We start from the raw sequence: 23,548 nt of genomic DNA, 5'->3' as shown, positions 1-23,548 counted from the left end.
TTAAATTGACCCCACGAAACTTGTTTGGTTGGTGAGAAAATAACGAGGGAAAAGTGCTACTCTTGTAACTAACCATCAATGGCTCCAACTCCAGAAAATGTTCACTCTGCAACTCAAAACTGCGGCACAGAAAAACCCAAAACCCAGTTTTTCAATCCCATGCCGCAGCCTCACCACCTCACCCCCACAACCGCCCTCAAGACTCCTACTTGGCCAACCTCATCCTCCAATCCGATCCACAAACCCTAACCCAGATTCTTCACAACCCTAAAATCGAGTGGACTGCAGATTTGGTGGACAAGACCCTGAAACGGCTCTGGAACCATGGGCCTAAAGCCATCCACTTCTTTAAAGTCCTTGACCACCACCCCAGCTATACGCACTCTCGCTCTTCCTTCGACCACGCCATCGACATTGCTGGTCGTCTGCGTGACTATAAGGTCCTATGGACCCTCGTTTCCCGGATGCGGGCGCGCCGCCTCGGCCCGGGCCCGAGAACTTTTGCTATCATCACTGAGAGGTATGTTGCTGCTGGCAAACCTGATAGAGCTGTTAAGGTGTTCTTGTCTATGCATGAACATGGCTGTCCTCAGGATTTGAATTCCTTTAATACCATACTTGATGTGCTTTGCAAAGCTAAGCGTGTTGAAAAGGCTTATAATTTGTTTAAGGTGTTTAGGGCAAGTTTAAGGCTGATTGTATTAGTTATAATATTATTGCAAATGGGTGGTGTTTGATTAAGCGAACCCCAAAGGCTTTGGAGCTTTTGGGGGAGATGGTGGAGAGGGGATTGGACCCAAGTTTAACCACGTATAACATAATGCTTAAAGGGTATTTTAGAGCTGGCCAGATTAAGGAAGCTTGGGAGTTCTTTTTGCAAATGAAGAAGAGGAAGTGTGAGATTGATGTTGTTACTTACACTACTTTGGTTCATGGGTTTGGTGTTGTTGGTGAGATTAAGAAAGCTCGAAAAGTTTTCGATGAGATGGTTGGGGAGGGGGTGCTTCCTTCCGTTGCAACTTACAATGCTTTGATTCAGGTTTTGTGCAAGAAAGATAGCGTGGAAAATGCTGTCTTGGTTTTTGAGGAGATGATGAGCAAGGGTTATGTGCCTAATGTGACCACTTATAGTGTGTTGATTAGAGGATTGTGTCATGCGGGTAACATGGAAAGGGCGATGGAGTATATGGAGAGAATGAAGGATGACGAGTGTGAACCAAATGTTCAGATATATAATGTTGTGATTCGTTACTTTTGTGATGCTGGAGAGATAGAAAAAGGGTTGAGTGTGTTTGAGAAGATGGGTGGTGGAATTTGCTTGCCTAATTTGGATACATACAACGTTTTGATTAGTGCCATGTTTGTGAGGAAGAAACCTGAAGATCTGTTAGTGGCTGGGAAGTTGTTGATTGAGATGGTTAACAGAGGATTTTTGCCCCGTAGGTTCACCTTCAATCGCGTTCTGGATGGGCTTTTGTTAACAGGTAATCAAGCTTTTGCAAAAGAGATTTTGAGATTGCAGAGCAGATGTGGCCGACTTCCCCGCCAGGTCAAACTATAAATCATGTATGAATTCTGCTTAGAAGAGTTTTCTCTTCCTGCTCAAGTTTGAACGCTTGATCCTCTCTGCAAAACTTCCTTCTGTGCTGTTTGGGGTTGAAGGTCTAGAATTTCAAGGATCAGCTGGGCATATTTGGTGCAGTTCGATTGAAAGAGAGATTTCTGTGCCACCCAACTTGAGGCTTTCACTGCTTTTACAAGCAGAGCACACACAAATTGGGACTGGCTCAGGGGGTTATATATCTGATGACCATCTCTCATCATTCTAGTGGAGATGAAGCATTGAGTGTGGGAGAGACTTAACTTGAGCAACAGGCTAAGAACATGATGATCATTCGCTTAGCAAGAAAAGATGAGAAAGAAAATCCGGCCATGATTGTCAATGGTGTTGGTGAGTTTCAAGGTTCAATTGTTTCTTCCTTCTCATTGTCATCGCATGCTTCGGAAGCATGTTGCCGGTGATTTGTTTGATAATATAGCTTGCATCAGCTTGTATCAGTTCCACAATCCCTAAAGTAAAAGGAAATCATTTAAACTTCAGCACATATCCACTGTTGTCAAATTTGGAGTTGCATACATTAGTCAAGTTGAAGCTTGCATTAACAGAAGAAGCTGGTTTCTTGGCTCCGTTTAATATTGGATCAACTAACATAAGAGTTTGTTCATTACTATTTGTTATGAAAATATTGTGTGCACCACCCAAAATATTTGATGAACTTTTGTTGGATAAAGGTTCGTTCAATGATCCGATGAATTTTATACATAAGCAGGAATGTAGGGTTTCTGAGAAAGAAAGGGGTAAACGAGGCTTTGGCTTATTTGTCCCTTTACCTCTCTAGTTAAGTTTATTTCGATTTGAATGGAAACTGATACAAGAACAAGATTTAACTGTGTTGAACGAGGATTCTGTCATTATGATTCTCATCTTACTACTATAGTGCATTAATCCTCATGTTTTCTTTTGATAGAACATTAATCCACATTAGAATCTAAATTCTAAACCTTGAAACGCGATAACCTAAGAAGAATTTAGAAGGAAAACAATGCGCAATGTATAGAACTTGAAGCATTGCCAACTTGTAGTCCAGTAGTATGTATTGTCTCCATCCGTGGAAGATATTTCAAGTTCAAATTCCATCGTCTCCATCGATGGAAGATATTCCAAGTTCAAATTCCGTTGACGACGGTTCACAAAAAGATAGTTGAGAAATACAACTTGAATAACGTTTTAAACATAAATAATTATAAGCATTCTCACAATGTTGTTGCCATTCCAATGTAATCTACCTACTCACTATTTTTTCTCACTCCCATCAAATATCACACACAAAGAATGTTAATATACTAACCACATCCCTCATTATTCCCAAATTACCCACATCCCTTCATTTATCTCTAAATAGCATGATTGACGAAAGAAAAAAATAAAAAATAAAACGGGAGGCAAAAACCGGTTAATTTGGCTCCATACCCGAAAGCGTGAGATTCCATTTTCCCGCTCATTCAAATATTTGAAAAGAACCGGCCCCAAATCCACCTCCTCCCTTCAAATAAATATCTTTTCCGCAGCTACGTACGCTCTCCGCTGCGCGCTTGCTGCTGCCGCCTTCAGATCCCAAAACCCCAAACGCTCGTTTAAGTTTTGAAATTTGTAACCCCGCCATTTACTCAAAACCCTCCCCCTTTCCCCCCCTTCTTTCTTAACGGTCTTCTCTTTCTCTCTCTTTCCCCCTCTCTGTCCTCTCTCTATTTCTCTAGTCTTCTTCAGTCTTTGGTCTTCATCACCTTCCCTTTCCCTCCATATTCTCTCTACCATGGCGGCTCCTGCTGCCCCCCCGTCTGGGCCTTCCACTAGGAAACACGGCTATAGCCGTAAGCAGAAGTCTCTCGGCCTCTTGTGCTCCAAGTACACATACTCTCTCTCTCTCTCTCTCTCTCCAAATTTCTTGATTCTTGAATTTGTTTTCTCTAACTATTCCCTTTTCAAATCGTACAGCTTCCTCGGCTTGTACAATCGCGACGGCGTTACATCCATTGGCCTCGACGACGCCGCTTCACGATTAGGTCTCCATCTTGCTCCAATCGCCGATTCGTTCACATGTTTCTGTATTCATTTCTTTGGATCTAACGAGTTCTCGACTTGCAGGTGTTGAGAGGCGACGGATCTATGACATCGTCAATGTCTTGGAGAGCGTTGGGGTAAGTTTTTTTTATATTTATAATCTTTTTCTTTTCTGAGTAGTTTTCATGTTTTATTTAATTTCCCCCAATTTCGGTTTATTTATTTGGTTAATTTGATTTTCAGGTTCTTGCAAGGAAGGCAAAGAACCAGTATTCTTGGAAAGGATTTGGGGCAATCCCTAACGCGTTACAAGAGCTCAGGGTATTTCTTTCTCACAATTTATTATTACGCTTCAGATCTGGTATAATTTTTAATTTTTAACATCTGGGTCTTTTTGGGTACTTACTTGAATTTTTTCTGGTATGATAGGAAGAGGGTCTGAGAGAGAATTGCATTAACTTTGCTGGCAACGACGATGCAAAGGTAATTGTTTTGGGGTTTTCTTAAGGTTTTCGAATTTATTTATTTTTTAATTTTAATTTTAATTTTCGGTTCTAATAATTCAAGATTTTGTTACTTTCCTGTTTTCACAGGTTTCAGATGATGAGGATGATGAAGAGAGATGTGGGAGTCAGCCGAACGACAAGTCCAACCCTACTGTCAATCCTCAACCTCCAGCAGACCAAAAACCAGGTAAACTTTGGTTCAGCGCCTTCAAGATTGGTCAGGTGCTTTGGATTTTGGATTTCCATATACGATTTATTGAGTCATTCTCACCGTGTAAACTATAGATTTCTCTTTTCAGTTTTTATAGCTCTGAGCTAATTGTTAGGGGATATTCAATTACTAGGAATGATATTTTTGGTGATGTCCTAAGATTGTCTCTGTTTTCTTGGTTGTTAATCTTTGCAGATAATAGAAGGGAAAAGTCTCTGGCGCTTCTTACGCAGAATTTCGTGAAGCTCTTTGTCTGCTCCACTGTGAGTAAAATAGTAGATTGTTACTTGCTCATTCTATAAAACTGTGATTAGTCTACTATGTAATTTTGGGCCATCTTTGATGTGACTGCTTGAATTTGTAGGAAGAAATGATCTCCCTTGATGATGTTGCCAAGTTATTGCTTGGGGATGCACAGAGTGCATCAGCGATGAGAAGTAATACATTTATCCTTGCTTTGTTTGTTATTGGTCATATATCACATAAAATGGAGATGAAACTCATGACTAATAATTTTTGCTCCACTTGATGAAGCAGCTAAAGTAAGGCGGATTTATGATATTGCAAATGTTTTGTCCTCCATGAATCTCATTGAGAAGGTAAAAACACTTATTTAAATCCTTGATAGAAAAAAGAAATGAAACTTGTAGAATTAGAGAAATTTTAGAATTCAAAATTAGTTAACAGCTACACTTGTTTTTTTGCACAAGTTGAATGTTAATTTTTCCTCATGAAAAATAAGCAGACCCACACACCAGATACAAGGAAACCTGCATTTAAGTGGTTGGGATTGAGAGGAAAAGAGGAGAATTTGGTTCCAAACGAGTCTAGAAAAAGAGCCTTTGGTACAGATATCACAAACGTCATTTCTAAGAGGGGCAAGCTGGAATCTTCTACTGGTGGGGAGTTGGATGAGCAAAAACAAAGGCAACATGATTTGGAGGATTCAAAAGATGGTTCGAAGAGCTATCAGTTTGGTCCTTTTGCTCCTGTCACTATTGCCAGACCCGGGAACAGCAACATGAGGAGGGTTCATGACTGGGAGAAGTTGACCTCTACTTATCGTCCTCAGTATCAAAACCAAGGTACCATCTCATGATTCATCATGCAGTATAGATTTGAATTATAAACATAGCTGTTTTTATCAATTATGATTTAGCTGTCAACGATCAATTCTTTATAGGTTCAAATTCATATCAGGAAACCAAAGAAGGGGATAAAGAACTTTATTAACTTTTATATCTACAGAAGAATGATGGACCCTCCTTTTCGCTTGAGAGCTCCACTTTTTCTCTTAAATGATCTATGAGTATCATCAGCCTTGGTAAACCTTTTTGATGTAGGACCAGGAGAAAATAGTGGGAGAAAGGGAAGAGAAGTGGAAAGAGAAAGAAACAGGACAGGAGACTAGGTGAGGGAAGAATATAACAAAGAGGGAGGAACCTAGGTTTCAATTTGCAATACCAATTCAATATTCAATTATCTTCCATTAGGTTTTAACATGCCACCCAAACTCCGCATGGAAATAGAGCCAAGAAGACAACCCAACTAGCCTTAGGAAATCAACCTGTTAGCAATAGAAATCCCAATTAAAATTAATCAGCCCCAATTGGAATCAAAATTACTAAATCAAATGTTTTGCTATATCTTGCAGCTTTGAAGGATCTGTTTTCTCATTATATGGAAGCATGGAAGTCATGGTACTCTGAAGTTGCTGGGAAGAATCCAATCCGAATTTCTTGATGCTTATCCATTTTGACATGCCCTGCTTCTCCGTTTTGACATCCCCAATTGATTCAAGGAAACCACTTCAATTCAACTCTCGTTGTTGACCTGCCAAAGAGGAGATGGCCCCTTGTTGGATGCATTTCTCTGTGCACCATGTTAGAATGGCAATCCTCAGAACTACCACATTTAACCGTCTTAGTTTGACAGTCTCACAGATTTTTTTTGTTTTTGTTGATTTCTTTTTGAATTGATGGCTGGTCAGAGATGTCTCATGTATGCTGTAGCACATATGTTTAGGGTGGATGGTGTAAATTCAGGTTGGAATTTCGAAGTTGGGCCAGTTATACATGACAGGTTCTCATGAGCTCATCCTTTTGAGTAAATCATATTAGCAAATTTCTGAAGCTTGCTTAGGTTGCGGCTGCCTTACTCTTTGGGTTGCTTAGTGTTCATTTTGAAAGGCTAACCATGAATCATGCAAGTTATACAAAATGGTGCAATAAACTTATGGTGAACAAACTCTTACGTCGGCATATCCATTTTTTCCCATATAGTTCCATATCCATACATGAACAGAAGCACAAATTCAAGTACGAAAAATATAATATTTTTATTATAAATTTGCTATGAAGTTAATGGAATTACCCGCCAGCCAGGCGATATCCTAATCTCTACTATAACGGGTATTTAATTATTAGTATATTTTTTTACTATTTAACAATGGAATGAATTTGAAGAAAAAAAAAAACCCTAAGAACATATTAATTTAGCTTATTCATTTATCTATTAAAAGAATATTTCCCCACACTTGACAGGAAAAGTAGCAAAGCCGTAGTATTTTTATTTAGCAGGAAGTTAATTTATAAGTGAACAATAAAGCAATAGGAATCACAGCGATGACACTAAATAAGCAATGAAAGTCATATGAAGCGAGTGATAGAGAGAGCGTAATGTTGTTGGGTGTGGGTTTGGTCCCTCAGCTTTATCAAAGAATTATTTCTTCTTGAACACTGACATTGAGAGTCTTGTGAGGGAGGACAACGCTGTTAATAACCACCACTTCATCTTCAACTGTCACTGCTTCACCTGGATTGTCAACAAAAATGGCATTCAGAGTCAGACAGTGCGTTCTTCGAATCAATATTTTTATGATCAGAACAGGAGGAATGAATGAGAAGGAAGATAATTTACCAAGGATCGTGATCCCCAGCTTTGAATTGTAATTCCCACTAGCCTGAAATCATAGTAGCAAACTTAGAACAGGCTTCAAATAAGAAAGAAGTTGTTCTGTTATTACCCATGTCCTCCCAAGTAGAAATTTTTTGAACTTGCCTGGACACGAGACCATCTCCCAATAGATGATTTCCATCCAACAATTGCATGAATAACGACTGCATTGTCCTGAAAGAAAACATTGTACATATGTCAACATAAGGTGACCTTGAGGGATGCATTCCATAATCTTTACTTTTTGTAATATACCTTAATTTCGACATTGTCGAGGATGATACAGCTTATGAGCCTCACCCCAGCTCCTATACGAGCATTTGCAGATATTGAGACATTGGGACCAATCTGTATGACCACAAAAAGTATTAATCACTGTTTACATGACAACCTAGTTATATAATTTCTAAAATGGTGAAAAAAATCACTGCAATTAGATTTGCACATAGTAAAGCCAAAATGAGAGAAAATGTACCTTTGCACTTGGATGTATTTTTGCTGATGGATGAACATAAACATCACCAATAATACTGGCACTCTTTGTACCATCCCCACTCACTAAGAGATGGGGGGTGGTGAATCGAAATTGTGAAAGATATAACCCAGAACATTTCAAGGACATTCTGCAAGTATAAACACAAGATTTACACTATGGTCTAGATCTATGGGGACTAGGTTACAGCAAGACAACAACTCAGAGGCAAATCTTACCCAGGAGTTTTGATCTGTTCCCAGAAGTCCAAGGTTTCATGTGTGTATAACTGCTTCTTCCCTGCAAGAGGTGACAGGATGTCTTGATCCAACCTTACAAAATGTGTGGGAGCATTCCTGTTCAAGGAACTTTGTATCAGCATTTCTTTTCTATTCTTGTCTATTCAACATATTGGAAGGCACAATAGATTTAACATTTTATTGAACAAGATCCCCCCAATCAGCAAGTGATAGACACAAACCTTGTTGCTGAATGAAGGGATTCAAAGCTGGATAGACGTCTTAAATCAGCTGAAATAACAGAAAAGAATTCAGATTTCAGCATGATGGATACCAATTCTATGAATAAGATACATCTTAATGGCAGCAATCTAAGAGTAAAAAGATTTACTAGTGATGTAAGCTAAAACAGATAATAAGTTCCTCTAAGAAAAAGAAAGAAAAACAGATACCAAGTTCTTGTTAAAAGTTAAAACTTTCATATCACCACAGCTTAAGCACACTAGAAGCACACACAGGACAGCCTATTCACAGAGAAGGTATCACTACCTCTGTCCTTCCACTGAGTGGAAACACCCTCGATGGCATTAAAAATGTCTGGTGTAAATATGTACACACCACAATTTATCCGGTCACTGACCTGAACAAAGTAACATTATCAGAAAAAAAAAAAAAGAAGAAAAAAAAAGAAGAAGAAGAAGAAGATAAACCGAGAATTAAAATGAGCCATCCTGGAAAGAAATCCAAATTCTCCAATGGGGCTCCACAAGCGAGAGGAAATTCTAAAAAAGAAGTTGAAATTCTGATCTCAAACTTACAAAAGTCTCAGGCTTCTCAGTGTAATGCAACAGTTCATTGGTGACTGGATCAGCTACCAGTTCCCCAAACTGATAGGCTGATTCAGCAGAAACCTTTACAAAGAAAGAAGAAAATTTAGACAAGGATAAGTTTTGTAATGGAGAACTTTACACTGCCAAAACTCAACTAGTCCATGTGTTGACCAACCTTGATCACAAGGAGCGTTCCCATACCACCATATTTTCTGTGAGCCTCTGCAGATATAAATGTAAAAAAGGCAGAGATTAAGCTTTCTGCAATCCATTATAAATCAACAATTTTTTTATATTAAAAAAAGCAACATGGAAATATCAAATGACAATCACAGCAACTCACGAAACACTTACCAAGCATTTCTGGAAGTGGAAAACTGCAGCAAACATCACAATTCAACAAGAAAATGTGCGACTGCATGCAACCAAAATCAGCATTTACATTACAATGAATTGCCATCCAGTCAAAAATAACATCCAAATATGCGCATATGAGCTCACATGTATGCATTGGCTCAAAGTACCTAAGAGAGCAAGCATCCATGCACACAGCATTTTAGAGAAGGAAGAGCAAAAGGAGAACTTTGGAAAAGTAAAATAAAAGGAAGAAAAAAACTAGATCAACCAATTAGAAAATAATAGGTAAAAGACAATAACCGGGCTGTCTTCCATGATCAGATCTCTGAAGTTATAAAGTCCACCAGCTGAACCATGCGGCTTGTCTTCCCTCAAATATCTAAGAGCCGCATCAACGGAATGAAAGATGATCAATAAATGAAACATCAAATTCAGTTCAAAATTCCAAGATCTAAATAGTAACTACAAACTAGAAAAAGAAAGCATGAGCTTACCTAACGGGGACCTTAAGCTCATTGGAGATTGAGGATACATACAATGCAAATTCACGTTCCTCATAGAAACCAATGAGAAAAATCTGCCCGAGGTTAGGAATCTGTAATTCAAAACAGTGATTTTAACTTGTATTACATAATGATAAGCTAGAAATGACACACTTTATCTACAAGAATATACCCTTTTACAAGCAGAAATTGGATGATGAACCATTGGCTGTCCAGCTAAAGGGAAAAGCGGCTTTGGAATATTCAGTGACAGTGGACGAAATCTAGTACCTGTGGGATTGAAACTCTAATATATTAAGAAATACGTCCTCAAAGCAAGAAGGAAACTTTAGCATAAGAATCAAACTGGAAGACTGTAAAAAAGAAGAAGTCATAATTCCTCATTCATGATTGTAAAGCTCTCAGAATTATAGAAGTAGGAATTGGGTGTCATTGTTGCACAAAGTATTAGACTTTGCAATAAGAATTCACAGCACTATCACCAAGATTCAAAGAAATGAAGAAAAGGGTCTCATTGTTGGATCCAAAGATCACAGTAGCTTCATACCTTTAGTAGGTCCACCCACCATGATCACAGCAACCACCTTCTCGTCTGAGCTGCCCATCCTACTACACCAATACAAACCCAGATCCCCAAAGGCGAAAATTCCTTGTGCTACAAATCCAGAAACTTGAGAATATCCAATAAACGCACGCTGGAGAAGGAGCCCAAATGCATAATTTATGTGTAAGTCTCAGGGCCACTGGGGAAGGTTCACACTTGGGATGCTACAGGCAAAGGAAAAAAATCTGTACGTTTTAACAGCTCAGACAGATAGAGAGAGAGAGAGAGAGAGAGAGAGAGAGAGAGTAAAATCTGGATAAGGATCCAGTAGTTGGAAAAAGAGTCGGTAGAAGTTAGAAAGGGTTGATAATATTGCAAAGAAATAAAAGGAAGGTAGAAACTTGAAACGTGACACTCGCTGTCGAGGGTCATAATACATAAATACAGACAGAGCCAGAGGAAGTTTCCGCTTGTTTTCCCTCTGCTTTTGGGGTTGGAGGGGGACCATTGGATTGAGACAAGGTCACTGGGCAGTCTCTCCCACTCTTCTACATTTAAGCTGTGGATAATGGGATTCTCTCTGAATTCCATTTTGGGGGCCAACAAATTTAGGGTTATTTTTATGACCATTGGTTTTGAGACCAGGTGCTGTGAAAGTAAATTTACTTAATGTAGTAAGGGATTGATAAAGGGTTTGTAGCTCAAGTGATGTCTAGCATTATAGGTTCTAGGTTTGATTCCTCTCTCATCCAATATGACTTGGTATCCCAAAAAAAAAAACCCAAGGGGGTTATGATGGTAATTTTAACTTACATCAACAACAAATTTTCGATTATCCACTTATGAGGAAAATACCAATTATGATCGGAATGGCATTACATCCATGCAACATGGTTCCATGCTGATAACCAAGAAAGGAAGACGAGTTGATAATATTGAATTCTAAATTCATCAATTGCACAAACTCTGATGTTGACGCAACAGGGATGAGCACATGGAATAAAAGTAGGCTGATGGGTTGGACTGACTTGGGTATTAAGTTGATAGATCAGAAAAATGTTGGGTTGCGCTTAATTTTATTATAATGATCTTCTGTTTGATTTATTGAGATATGGTCACCGAGACTTGAGAAGGCAAAAAGGTGAAAGTAGGCAGATGTTCAGAGTTTGAGAAAGATTGAAGTTTGCCTTCAACCATGTGACATCAACTCCCAAACTTAAGGTCAATCTCTTGTATAACAAGCGACCATGAAAAAGCTATATCAATTTCGATCATCAGCCCAAGACTTGAAGAAAAACTTGCCACGGATAACGGTGACACCACCACAATGACATCCTGTTGTATGGAAGTTCTTCAACAACACTTTGGTTAAGTGTTCCATGCGTTACAAAGTACTGATTAGTGACACTTAATTTGTATTATTTTTGAAAATTTTGAAAATAATTTAAACAATGGTCCCCCTCTTAATAAAATACTTGGACCCGGCCCACTAGCATGCACTCTAGTTTCAATCAATCACAAAAGCTTTCTTCATCATAGAAATATTATATTCGCTAAGGGCACTTCCAGCAGTTGAAATCTTGCCATGACAAGGGGCTAAGGCAGATACTATTCATGAAATAGTGTCTGCCTGCAAAAAGTAAGTTCCACTTCCAGTTGCCATGTCAATATTTTCACAAATTTGTTTACCTAAACAATTAATTTGGACAATATATTCAGATAAGATTTTCTGATAAAATATTCGGATAAGATTTTCAGTTTCAAATTTTAGATAATTTTTTTTTTCAAATTTCAGATAAATTTCAAATTTTCAATTTCATATATATTTAATGCTTTGGTTGTGGTTTGTTTGTTTTTATATATTTAATGCTTTGGTTGTGGTTAGTTTTTTTATGTATTGAATGTTTTGAATAAAAAGGAATTTTATTTAATAGTTTCTTTGATAGAGAAAAATTAAACTTGAAAGTGAAAAAAATTTAGAGTTGAAAGTGAAAAAATTATTGAGTAGAAAGTGAATAATTAAACTTGAAAGTGAAAAAAATTTAGAGTTGAAAGTGAAAAATTATTGAGTAGAAAGTGAATAATTAAACTTGAAAGTGAAAAAAATTTAGAGTTGAAAGTGAAAAAATTATTGAGTAGAAAGTGAATAATTAAACTTGAAAGTGAAAAAAATTTAGAGTTGAAAGTGAAAAAATTATTGAGTAGAAAGTGAATTTGTTGTTAAAAGTGAAGAGTATGGATTGGTATTTATAGAAAAAAAATTCAGTATTTTTTGGGGTTTTTAAATTTAAAATTTTTTTCATCATTTTTTGCCTTGAAAAATTCCAGGCCGTTGGATTGGATGAAAAATCGAAAATCGGAAGGACTAGGTTGCGCCACGTGGCAGCAGAAAGAAAAAAAAAATTAATTGCACCTGCTGACATCACACTGACGTTAGCCTGCCTTTCGAGCCATCCCAGGCTCGTGGACCCCACTCTGCCCAGGCCAGCCTTTGTTGCTGGAACTTGCATTTGGGCTCTTGCCAACCAAACCCACCCCACCACTTCCACACCCCCCAGCCCTCGCCCTCAGGGGCTGCTGGAAGTGGCCTAACAAAGTGCCTCTGAATTCAAAATATGAGTCTGCAGGAAAAAGCTTTATGATTAACCGCAAGTGCAGCCTAAAGGTAAAGGGGATACATTAACATCCGGTTAATTATCCCTTCTTATTTAATGTATATCGGTACATTTTCACAACCCTATTGGTGGGTAAACTTTCACAGCTTTGAAGGTGACTTGTACCAACCCCAAGGTTCGTCAGACGCATATTGAGTAACCTGTTTCACGCTCAAGTAATTATCAAGTCCCCTGTTCAAAAGAGAAAATAAACTATCATCACCATCAGTAGTTCATTGATGTTAATAAGAGGAGGTAGTCTACTTAGTCTACTTTGTCCGCATTATATTTTGCGGAAGCAACTGTCTAGTATCAATCTTTTATATTTAACTCGGATAAGCAACATCAAACAGAACATTATAACACGTTGCCAAGAAAGCCATACCATTTTCCTAATTCACGCCCAAAACCACTTCGTTTGTTGCCTCCCCATGGAGCCTGACAGAAGCATGGTTGAGAGCAATTGATCCATACAATTCCCGCCTGAAGGGCCTGCAGAACAGCAACAAGGAGACACAACTCATAATCAAATTATGTTTCTATGATGTTGGGGCAGGATGATTCGTGGACAAAAGAAGTACAAGGAGATCTCACCTTAGAAACGCGCTCACACCTTTCTAAATCTTTTGATATGACAGCAGCGCCTAAGCCATACCTGTCAAAGTTCAATAAACTTCAGCAAAAAGCGAAAAAGAAACCAGCCGAACAAATATGCCATTATTAACTGGGAGAAAATAAGTCAACTTACTGTGTGTCATTTGCTAGTTCAAGAGCTTCATCTTCTGAACTAAATGTTTTGACACAAAGAACAGGTCCAAAAACTTCTTCTCTCCAAATTTGCATGGAGGTTGTTACATCAGTTATGATTGTTGGTTCGATGAAGAATCCTTTCTTTAGATGCTGCCATTTATTAATAAAATAACTCACATGTTGTGACAGATAAAGAAGCAGAATGGTCTTGATAAAACATAAAATTTATACCTCAGGACGAGCCCCACCACTCAAAACTGTTGCACCTTCACTCTTGGCTGTTGATATGAACTTCAGTATTTTCTCATACTGAAGCAGATGCAGCGAAGATTAGGTAATACTTCAAACACGAATGCATTACAATTATCACCCACAATTTGAGACATTATATACACTAATGCATATCAAACGGTAGGGACTCTTAACCTTTATAACAAACATCAACACAATTTATCAGCCTCATAATTTGTAAATTCAAAAAGTTCAACCCAAAAAAGAAAACTTTTCAACAAACTGTTCTGCAACATAAACAGCTCTGTTCAGCATAAATATGGCAAATTTGGATAAGAATTTTTTTTCCAGATAATAAAAAAATGGTTCAAGATTTGAACTTTAGTGCCCTACCCACACCCAACCCAAGACCAAAAATAATAGATTATCGATGTACATAAAACTATCTAGACATGTTCACAAGATTGGAAGGATAAACAGCTCAACTCACTGAGACAACCCCTGTTTTACAAGAGTGACAACCTAAGTATCCTAAGTCCAATTCTTACATTTATAGACTTAAAAAGTGGGGGAAAAAAAAAGATGAAGAAAAAAGTATGAATTTTAGTGCTTCCCAATTGTGTAATCTGTGTTGATGGATGTGTTACTTGAACACCCCTATCCTCCACTCCAAAATAGAGAATTAAATAATTTTTTTATATTAAAAAAAAAAACACATATTGTAAACAGTACACTCACCTGCCCTCCACTAACAACAGGGCCAAGCCTACAACCTTCTTCAAGAGGATCTGAAATCTTGATGTTTTTGATCCACTTCACAAGCCTGTCCAAAAACTCTGCCGCAATGTTTTCCTGAAACAAGGTGTAAGGAATTAATAGTGTAGTATAAAGCTTGTCTAAGCTTTAGGGAAACCGCATATCAACTACAAGTGGGAAAGTGGCACAACTGATGTTGTAGCACCAAAAAGTACCATGCATGAACCCCATGATATAAAATTGTTTGAATATACATTTAAGGATGCACCGTCATCCATGCAATGCAACTGAGAAGGAACTGACAGAAAGTGATGTAACATCTTGCTATTATACTTACATGTATTATAAGACGAGATGTTGCACTGCAGATCTGACCATTTGTCCAAAAGACACCAAAGGCAGTCCATTCAGCAGCTGTTTGAATCATAGAGTAAAAAATTATCATTACATCAGCAGTATTATACGCTTATATTTTTCTAATTTGATTTAGTTTAGATTCATAGGTTCCTAGTTCCTAATGGAAGTAATTTATTTATCTACGATACATGTGTAGAGAGTTTTAAAATTAAGCTTCAAGAATCACTTACCCTTGTCAATATCAACATCGTCAAAAACAACAATCGGGCTTTTCCCACCAAGCTCCAGTGAAACAGGCTGCCAAACCACATCAGAGAAAGTACATGAAGATCAAATGAAGAGAAAGAATATCCCAAATATAATTTACCACTTATCAGATTACAAAGCCTTTAACTTACCTTCACCAGTTGAGCTGCAGCGGTCATAATCTTGCTCCCAGTAATAGTACTTCCAGTAAATGCAATCTGTTAAATAAAAGTTTATTCCCATCACAGCCCCACAGCTAAAACAACCCAAAGATGTCACAAGACCCAACTAACAAATTTGCAGGATAATAACAAGATGACTTTGTAGAATTTCCAACAATAAAACTGGTACGGAAAAAAATGAACCTTGTCAACATGGGGATGAGATGCCAAAGGAGCGCCAGCTTCATGGCCCAGTCCAGTCAGAATATTGAGGACACCGGGAGGAAGACCGACCTCTCTACACACAGCAGCTAGCTCCAAACAAGTTCTGGAATTGATTGATAACATGATGATAGGCATACAATGTGAAAAATCAACATATTAATTGAAGAAAGTACATATAAACCAAAGAGGACTTACACAGAGGCCAACTCAGACGGCTTCAATATTGCAGCACACCCAGCAGCTAAGGCAGGAGCTACTTTCCATGTAGCCATTAACAGAGGGTAGTTCCTGAACATAATTGATGTAGAACAACATAAGCACTTCATCACCATATAAATCATTAAGATGATTCTTAGAAACACGGAATAGCTATTTACAAGATAAAAATCACAAACCTGCTAGGACCATTCAAATCCAAAATTTAAGGTTTACATATGATTATTTACTTTACAAACAGGAGCAAGCAAATCTTACTAAGATTAAAAGAATATTCGTTTAACATAAAGAAGCAGCAAATACCATGGTGTAATTAACCCAACAACCCCGATGGGCTCCTTAAGAACATGACTTTTAAATTGCTCCATAGGAAGAGAAATAGAGGCCTTTTGCTGTGCATCTAAACCTTCAGCGAGGTCTGCATAGTACTCAAAGCACCCAGCAACATCATCCTACATTGCATGAGCCAGCACATAAGGCCTTATGCGTGATAAATAACAATTCAAATTGTTAGAGAATCACAAGCATACCACGTCCCATGCTGCTTCATCCAGTGGTTTTCCACAATCAATTGCTTCGAGTTTTGCTAGCTCAGATTTTCTCTCTGTTATCTGCAGGCAAACAAAAACACTAAAAGCTTTAGACATCTAAAATGGGGCCAAACAGCTTTGAGCTCCATTCTGTTTTGGCATCCAATTCAAGACCTTTATTTTGTTGTTGTCAAGATTCAAGACCAGCTTAATTTCAATAACAACCAGATAGTCAGAGACAATACCTTAGCAGCAATAGCTCGCAAATACTTGGCACGAACTGCTCCGGATGCCGAGGCCCAATCTCTTCCCTTGTTCCTGGCAAGGGCTCTCCGAGCAGCCTCCACCGCAAGCTCCACATCTTCAGCAGTAGCTGCAGGAACACTCCCTACAGCACATCCCACAACCCGTTCATATATCAGATTTAATTTAATTAAAGTCAGATTACAAAAGCCACAAGTTCATTTCCATTATTTTCTGTGTGAATACAGATAGCATAGGAAGTTGGGGGAAAAAAGAAAAAAGAAATCTTGGATCTCTCCATTAGAAGATCAAGCAAGAGTCGAATACCCCACATTCCATGTTTACCAATCCCCCAAATTGGTTGCTGTGAAAGTGGATAAATGGAACAATAAGATGAAAAAGGTCTGAAAAAATCTAAAACGCCCAACACAATAAAATGTTTTATGCAAAACCAGTTATGGGTTAGTAAACAGAGCCAAGCTTCCAACTTTACAAAAAAGAGTAAGTTGACAACTCAGATCAGTTCCGTTTTTTTATCTTCTTTTTGCACAATTTCTTCCGCTACCAAATACATCAAATTATCAAATGCGATGTTTAAACAGTAAATCGAATTAGAACACAAAACCCAGAAGTTGTTTTAATTAATCAAAATGCATATAGAGAGAGAGAGAGAGAGAGAGTGAGAGACCAATGATTTCTTCACTAGCAGGGTTGATGATGGGTATGCGTTTCTTGAGGACTGGTTCTCTCCACTCGCCATCGATGAATAGCAGCCGAGTCGGTATTTGGATCGCCATTTTCAGCTCTCTCTCTCTCTCTCTCTCTCCAACTATAAGCTCTGACTGTGAAGCTTTTTGGCCAACAAACGGGTAGTGATCAACTCAGCAGATTGAGCTGAGCACCTACGTGATACGACGTGATGGGCTTTTTTGAGAATTTAGTTTATGAAAGGAAACGAGCCCAAATTATGCATAAATCTTCTTTCTTTTTTGGTTTTTCAGAAAAAACTCTTCTTCTTTTTTGGTCAATAAATTAAATTATGCTTAAATAAAATGTCCCTAATATAAAATACATATAAGGTTTTTTAGGTTTTAGACATAAAAAAAATTTCACTTTTGGAAAAAGCCAAAGCTTTTCAAAAAGACAAAAACTGTTCAACTTTCAAATCAAAGCATACAAATGTATTGGATTCCTTAGAAATCTAAAAATAAATAAAGGCATTTTTGTCATTTTTCGCTTCTTTTAAAATTTTCTCTCTCCTTTTGCTTTTTCTAAAATATACCTAACGCTCAAAGCCACTGCCACCGGCACACCGGGTAGCCTGCGTGAGCCTCTTGGGATAGTTTTGTTTGTATGTGTTGGAAAGTCTTTACCTTTTCACATTTTTACATAAATTGTAAAACTTGCTTCATGAAAAGAAAAATAATCAATACCACAGAACAGAACAACTTAATATAGTGAAAGCAACACTATTATATAGTAATTTTTCTAAGGTTCAGTTCAGTACATATATTTAACCCTTCTTATTTTCTGTATAACAGTTCGCTACATTGTGGATTTTTTTTTTCTTCCCAATTCGATTCGATTTCAGGGTACTTTCACGGCTTTGAAGGCGACTTGAACCAACCCCAAGGTTGATCAGATACATACTGAGTCACCTGTTTCACGCTCAAGTAGAGATGAAGTCCCCTGTTGATCAAAAGAGAAATATATCATTATCACCATCAGCAGAGCAGCTCATTGATTTTTATAGCACACACAATGCAGCATGTGATGAAACAGAAGATTATAATTGACACAATGCAATGCTGAGGAAGGCATGTACCATTCTCCTAATTCGCGGCCGAAACCACTTCGTTTAATGCCTCCCCATGGAGCCTGAATGAAGGATGGTTGTGAGCAATTGATCCAGACAATTCCTGCCTGAAGGGCCTGCAGAGTACAGCAACAGAAGAAACACAACTCATGATAATAAAAATGCTGCCTTCTATTTCATGAAGACTTTTGGTGCAAAGAAAAGAGAGTCTCACTCTCACCTTAGAAAAGCGCTCACACCTTTCTGAATCTTTTGACATCACAGCAGCGCCTAAGCCATAACTGTCAAAGATCAACAAAATGTCATGTCATTGAAAGAAAAAAAAAAAGGGTTCTTGATCAAACCATATATATTAAGAGTCAACTCACTAGGTGTCATTTGCTAATTCAAGAGCTTCCTCTTCTGAACCAAATGTTTTGACACAAAGAACAGGTCCAAAAACTTCTTCTCTCCAAATTTGCATCGAGGCTGTTACGTCGGTTATGATGGTTGGTTCAATGAAGAACCCTTTCTTTAGATGCTGCCATCATCCATTCATAAAATGACTCAGCAAACATGTTCATGTTGTGACAAATCAAGAAACAAAATGGTCTTGATAGTAAAGACACAGGTTTATTTATACCTCAGGACGACCCCCACCAAACGCAACTTTTGCTCCTTCACTTTCAGCTGTTGAGATGAACTTCAATATTTTCTCATACTGCAGCAGATGCAGTGAAGATTAGATAGTATTTGGATCATAACTTTCTCAGAAAATGAGTAGAAGCTACTAAATGTGAAACTTAAAAAAAATTTGGATCATAAACGTGCTCATTTACCTGCCCTCTACTAACAACAGGACCAAGCCTGCAATCTTCATCCATAGGATCTGAAACCTTGATGTTTTTGCACCATTTCAAAAGCCTGTCCATAAACTCTGCCGCAATTCTTTCCTAAAAGAAGGTGCAAGAAATTGACACAAAAAATAGCATGCATGAACCCTACAGTCAAGAGTAGTTTGAACTCACATGTAATAAATTAACTGCTTAGTTCTAAAAGATGCACAATCATTCATCCATGTATCTCAGAAGGGAATAACAGAAAGTGATGTAGCAGCTTGCTATACTTACATGCACTATAAGACGGGAGGTTGCGCTGCATATCTGACCATTTGTCAAAAATATACCAAAGCAGGTCCATTCCACAGCTGTTTCATTGAATCATAGAGCAGAACGTTATGGTTACAGTACCAGCAGTTATATCTATATGCTTATTGTTTCTCTAACATGATTTGATTTAGATGCACAGATTCCATTCGGATGTACACAACTAGTTTCTAATGGAAGTAATTTATATTCAAGAAACATGTGTGGAGAGTGGAGAGACTTAAAATGAGGCTTCGGGAGGCACTAACCCTTCTCAATATCAACATCCTCAAAAACAACAATTGGGCTTTTTCCTCCAAGCTCCAGCGAAACAGGCTACACAGAAACCACGTAGGAGAAAGTTTATGAAGATCAAATGAAGAGAATGAATTTCACAAACATGATTGACTAATTTCAGCATTAGATAGCTTTCAACATATACCTTGACCAATTGAGCTGCAGCTGCCATAATCTTGCTCCCAGTGATGGTACTTCCGGTAAATGCAACCTGTCGGATATGAATCAATTTTGCGATTACAGCCTATATAACAACTCAAAGATATCTTACAATTACCAAATTTTCAGCATATATAACAAGACTCAAATTTGAAGAAATTCCAAGAACAGAATTAGCAGTAAAGAAAAAGCTGAACCTTATCAACATGGGGATGAGATGCCAAAGGAGCGCCCGCTTCCTGGCCGAGTCCAGTCAGAATATTGAGGACACCGGGAGGAAGACCGACCTTTATACACACCTCAGCTAGCTCCAAACAAGTTCTGGAATCGATTGATAACATGATGATAGGCATACAATGTGCAAAATCAACATAAGAACTGAACAAAGTTTAGTACATGTAAACCGAACATGACATACATAGATGCCAACTCAGATGGTTTCAGTACAGCAGCACACCCAGCAGCCAAGGCAGGAGCTACTTTCCATGCAGCCATCAATAAAGGGTAGTTCCTTAACATGAAAATAAAAAATAAGCACTTGGTTACCATATAAATCATTAAGATGCTTCTTAGTTGCACTGAAAGGCCACCTACAAGATAAAACTCCAAATTATCCAAAGATCATCTTACCAACATTTAGGACCATTCAAAATCCAAAAGGTTTACCAATAGATGATTAGAACTTACTTTGCTACAAGTTATTGCAACCACCAAGCTAGCAAATGTTACTAAAATAAAGTGCTTAATTGTTTAACATAAAGAAGCAGAAAATACCCTCTTTAAATATTTAAAAAAAAAAAAAAAGCAGCAGAAAATACCATGCTGTAATCAACCCAACAACCCCAATCGGTTCCTGAAGAACATGAGACTTAAAATTCTCCGCAGGAAGAGAAATAGGAGCCTTTTGCTTTGCATCCAAACCTTCAGCAAGGCCTGCATAGTATTCGAAACACCCAGCAACCTCATCCTGCATTCCATTCCATTATGTGGCAACAAATAAGGGCCTTGTGCATGATGAAATAACAATTCAAAATTGTCACAAAATCACAAGCATACTATGTCAGAGGTAGTTTCATCCAGTGGTTTTCCACTATCAATTGCTTCAAGTTTGGCTAGCTCAGATTTTCTTTCTTTTATCTGCATGAAATTTAAAAAATAAATAAAACAGTCCAAAACAGGACCAAAGACATAAGAATGAATCAAAATCCATGCTCTTTAATACCTTAGAAGCAATAGCACGCAAATACTTGGCACGAATCGCCCCAGACGCGGAGGACCAATCTCTACCCTTGTTCCTGGCCAGGGCTTTTCGAGCAGCCTCCACTGCAATGTCCACATCTTCAGCAGTTGCTGCAGGAATATCCCCTGCATCGTCACACATTCCACACACAACCCCATTTCTTCACATTCCGAATTTCAGCCAAGTTGATATTTAGTTAAGAAAAAGTAAACCAACTTGGAAAACAAACCCACAAATCAATATTTCAATTAATCAATAAAAATGCACATCTATATAGAGACCAATGGTTTCTTCAGTGGCAGGGTTGATGATGGGGATGCGTTTCTTGAGTGCTGGTTCTCGCCACTCGCCGTCGATGAATAACTGCCGGTTCGGTATTTGGATCGCCATTTCCAGCTCTCTCTCTTCCTAAAGCTATAAATTGTTGTTGCCTTGCCTTTATTTATTCTTGTTGTTGTAGTTTGTATTGGCTCTCACTTGGATCAGAGTTGACAGTACCTATTATTAGTACTAGCCTAGCCATTCAGTCTTCTCTTAACGTCTCAATCTCTCAATGTGCGGATCGCGTGAAGAGATCTGAAAACTCGAACAAGAAGACGACATTTCAGGCTTTTACAATGTTTCACTAAAAGAGAGCTGCCTTGAGTTTTCGCGGGAGGAGGATCTTTCTTTTCTTAATCTGTTGTTTACTAATTAATTAATTATTTAATTACGGATTTACCATAAAGAGCAACATTGGGCTTGTCAATCAGCAGCTCAGCCCGTTACTTCAAATTTGACAAACGTTACAAAATCAACCCCAAAGTCAAATTTGCAAGTGAAACTCCCAAAAATAAAAGCCCAAAATAGCAAATTTGGTAAATATAGAGGGATCCATTTTATTTTACGTCCAAAATAGAAAACGAACAAAATTTGATGGTTTTCTATTTGTACATTTATATCTTTACGGCCAATACACAATGACACGTGAAAAATCATTAACTTATCTTACAAGTTATTTTCATTATTGGTTGTAAATAGCAAAACGTAATAATACATGAAAAATCATTAACTTATCTCACATGTTAATGTATCATTGTGAATAGCAAAACGTGATATCCCCGTTGTATGAGAGACTTTCTCAAACAAATAGGCTTATAGATTTTAATTTTAATTTTATTTTCCGTGTTTGGTGGTAATTATCAACTAATCCACGGAACGGAACAAATCAAACCCTAGAAAGAAACGAAACGAAAAGAAAAGAAAATGTCAAACAGATTCATCCATCGTCAAAACAGAGATGACTTGCTTGACTGCAAGAACACAACAACAAAAAGAAGAACAAAATATATATTATACGATTAATTACATGTAAAATCATGCAATGATGTTTATTTTGTACAAACAAACGAATAGAATGAAGAAAGAAAAAATAAACCTAAAAAAAATTAAAAACGAAGATTAAAACTGTGTATCTGCAGAGGTCTCTGCCTCAATGAACAGTCTGCTATTTCTTCTGGCACTTTTGTTTGATCCATTGAAACCCAGCGGAGGCCCCTTCCTTGACCTTTTTAGCGCCGGTGGAAGCCACCGCCTTTGTTTTGACGAGGCCTTCGCCGACCTTTTGCTTGTACTTGGCGGTGGTTCCGCCGCCTTTGACCACAACGGGGTAGGAGGAGTTGCTGTTGTAATCCCACTGATCGGCCCAGGAGGCCTCGTAATTGTTAGCTTTGTCTCCGTTCATTGTCTCAATGTGAAGAAATTAATGAAGCCCTAATTGCGTAGACGATTGAAGATCCGAGATTCTGAGAAGAAGAGAAAAGAACAAGGTTGAGTTTTGGGAGGATAAATTAGAATTCTCTGGAGACGAAGGGGTTTAAGATGAGGAGGTTATTATCATAAAAACGCAAAGCGAAAGCTCTTTATAGGAGTTGGTCCAACTTTAGGAAATATAGAACTGTAGGGGAGATTGGACCAATCTTAAATTGGGACGCGTGCTGGAGAGGACCCAAAATGGGAAATCAATTTATATAAAGGGTTTGAAACACGCGGGCCTGATTTGTGTGAGAAGTCAGCAATTTCCACGTTTTCCTTTTTGTGTGACAATAATACCCTTATTAGCTCATCAACTTGAAAAGACAAAAATGTCCTTATCTCTTCGATTATAAATAAAATCAAGAGACACCTCAAACCAAACATAAAAACTCACATATATGGCTTATAGAAGTATTCGACTGTTTTCTTTCTCTTGATGTATAATGGAATATTCGTAATGAGTAGTCTGAGTAATAATAAGTACACGATATTTGTTTATTACATTGCTTA

At 37.9% G+C, this 23,548-nt stretch overlaps 6 protein-coding genes across 9 annotated transcripts; 2 read left to right on the top strand and 4 right to left on the bottom strand.

Annotated features, from left to right (window-relative positions):
• Nucleotides 1-88: 88 nt before the first annotated feature.
• LOC103338284 (pentatricopeptide repeat-containing protein At1g74900, mitochondrial) lies at nt 89-1,713 on the top strand. The gene is given in 3 exon segments (XM_008241476.2): nt 89-193; nt 195-675; nt 678-1,713. Coding segments are annotated over 3 exon segments (1,461 nt in total). The 5' UTR covers nt 89-97; the 3' UTR covers nt 1,562-1,713.
• A 1,518-nt stretch (nt 1,714-3,231) lies between these two features.
• On the top strand, nt 3,232-6,480 carry DEL1 (DP-E2F-like 1). 3 transcript variants are annotated; one of them, XM_089055956.1, is made up of 12 exons: nt 3,242-3,466; nt 3,557-3,624; nt 3,707-3,759; nt 3,866-3,943; nt 4,052-4,105; nt 4,216-4,315; nt 4,535-4,602; nt 4,704-4,776; nt 4,874-4,938; nt 5,085-5,424; nt 5,683-5,750; nt 5,994-6,131. In XM_089055956.1, exons 1-11 carry the CDS (start codon nt 3,375-3,377, stop codon nt 5,748-5,750), a joined length of 1,059 nt encoding a protein of 352 aa, XP_088912082.1. In that variant the 5' UTR covers nt 3,242-3,374; the 3' UTR covers nt 5,994-6,131. The 3 variants fall into 3 exon arrangements, with proteins under 3 accessions (XP_008239700.2, XP_088912082.1, XP_008239701.2); XM_008241478.3 differs by lacking the exon at nt 5,683-5,750 and having other exon boundaries at nt 3,232-3,466; nt 5,994-6,480; XM_008241479.2 differs by lacking the exon at nt 5,683-5,750 and having other exon boundaries at nt 4,877-4,938; nt 5,994-6,480.
• A 395-nt stretch (nt 6,481-6,875) lies between these two features.
• On the bottom strand, nt 6,876-10,764 carry LOC103338287 (uncharacterized). Its single transcript, XM_008241480.3, has 15 exons — nt 10,243-10,764; nt 9,868-9,965; nt 9,687-9,787; nt 9,493-9,571; nt 9,190-9,250; nt 9,011-9,057; nt 8,824-8,916; nt 8,555-8,645; nt 8,248-8,296; nt 8,006-8,122; nt 7,770-7,917; nt 7,550-7,642; nt 7,400-7,468; nt 7,259-7,301; nt 6,876-7,153 (listed from the first exon to the last, which is right to left on the bottom strand). The coding sequence occupies exons 1-15, from the start codon at nt 10,298-10,300 to the stop codon at nt 7,053-7,055; spliced, it is 1,248 nt and encodes a 415-aa protein (XP_008239702.2). The 5' UTR covers nt 10,301-10,764; the 3' UTR covers nt 6,876-7,052.
• Nucleotides 10,765-12,861: 2,097 nt separating this feature from the next.
• LOC103338288 (aminoaldehyde dehydrogenase 2, peroxisomal) lies at nt 12,862-17,631 on the bottom strand. Its single transcript, XM_008241481.2, has 15 exons — nt 17,297-17,631; nt 16,611-16,753; nt 16,366-16,446; nt 16,139-16,287; nt 15,815-15,907; nt 15,599-15,722; nt 15,386-15,451; nt 15,218-15,284; nt 14,968-15,044; nt 14,613-14,726; nt 13,875-13,952; nt 13,642-13,793; nt 13,488-13,548; nt 13,279-13,385; nt 12,862-13,085 (listed from the first exon to the last, which is right to left on the bottom strand). Exons 1-15 carry the CDS (start codon nt 17,403-17,405, stop codon nt 12,995-12,997), a joined length of 1,512 nt encoding a protein of 503 aa, XP_008239703.2. The 5' UTR covers nt 17,406-17,631; the 3' UTR covers nt 12,862-12,994.
• Nucleotides 17,632-18,063: 432 nt separating this feature from the next.
• Nucleotides 18,064-21,841, bottom strand: LOC103338290 (aminoaldehyde dehydrogenase 2, peroxisomal-like). 2 transcript variants are annotated; one of them, XM_089055954.1, is made up of 15 exons: nt 21,526-21,841; nt 21,227-21,369; nt 21,061-21,141; nt 20,823-20,971; nt 20,423-20,515; nt 20,202-20,325; nt 19,991-20,089; nt 19,818-19,884; nt 19,534-19,610; nt 19,243-19,356; nt 19,047-19,124; nt 18,793-18,944; nt 18,645-18,705; nt 18,434-18,540; nt 18,064-18,297 (listed from the first exon to the last, which is right to left on the bottom strand). In XM_089055954.1, exons 1-15 carry the CDS (start codon nt 21,632-21,634, stop codon nt 18,207-18,209), a joined length of 1,545 nt encoding a protein of 514 aa, XP_088912080.1. In that variant the 5' UTR covers nt 21,635-21,841; the 3' UTR covers nt 18,064-18,206. The 2 variants fall into 2 exon arrangements, with proteins under 2 accessions (XP_088912080.1, XP_008239704.2); XM_008241482.3 differs by having other exon boundaries at nt 19,991-20,056; nt 21,526-21,839.
• Nucleotides 21,842-22,555: 714 nt separating this feature from the next.
• Nucleotides 22,556-23,196, bottom strand: LOC103338291 (CDP-diacylglycerol-glycerol-3-phosphate 3-phosphatidyltransferase). The gene has a single exon (XM_008241484.3). It carries the CDS (start codon nt 22,965-22,967, stop codon nt 22,731-22,733), a length of 237 nt encoding a protein of 78 aa, XP_008239706.1. The 5' UTR covers nt 22,968-23,196; the 3' UTR covers nt 22,556-22,730.
• Between the last annotated feature and the right edge of the window lie 352 nt (nt 23,197-23,548).

The sequence above is a fragment of the Prunus mume genome, linkage group LG7, assembly GCF_029339155.1.
Source record: "Prunus mume cultivar Tortuosa linkage group LG7, ASM2933915v1, whole genome shotgun sequence".
In the NCBI taxonomy this organism is placed as follows: domain Eukaryota; kingdom Viridiplantae; phylum Streptophyta; class Magnoliopsida; order Rosales; family Rosaceae; genus Prunus; species Prunus mume.
The sequence above is the reverse complement of the archived record's forward strand: the minus strand, read 5'-3'. Positions and strand labels throughout refer to the sequence as shown.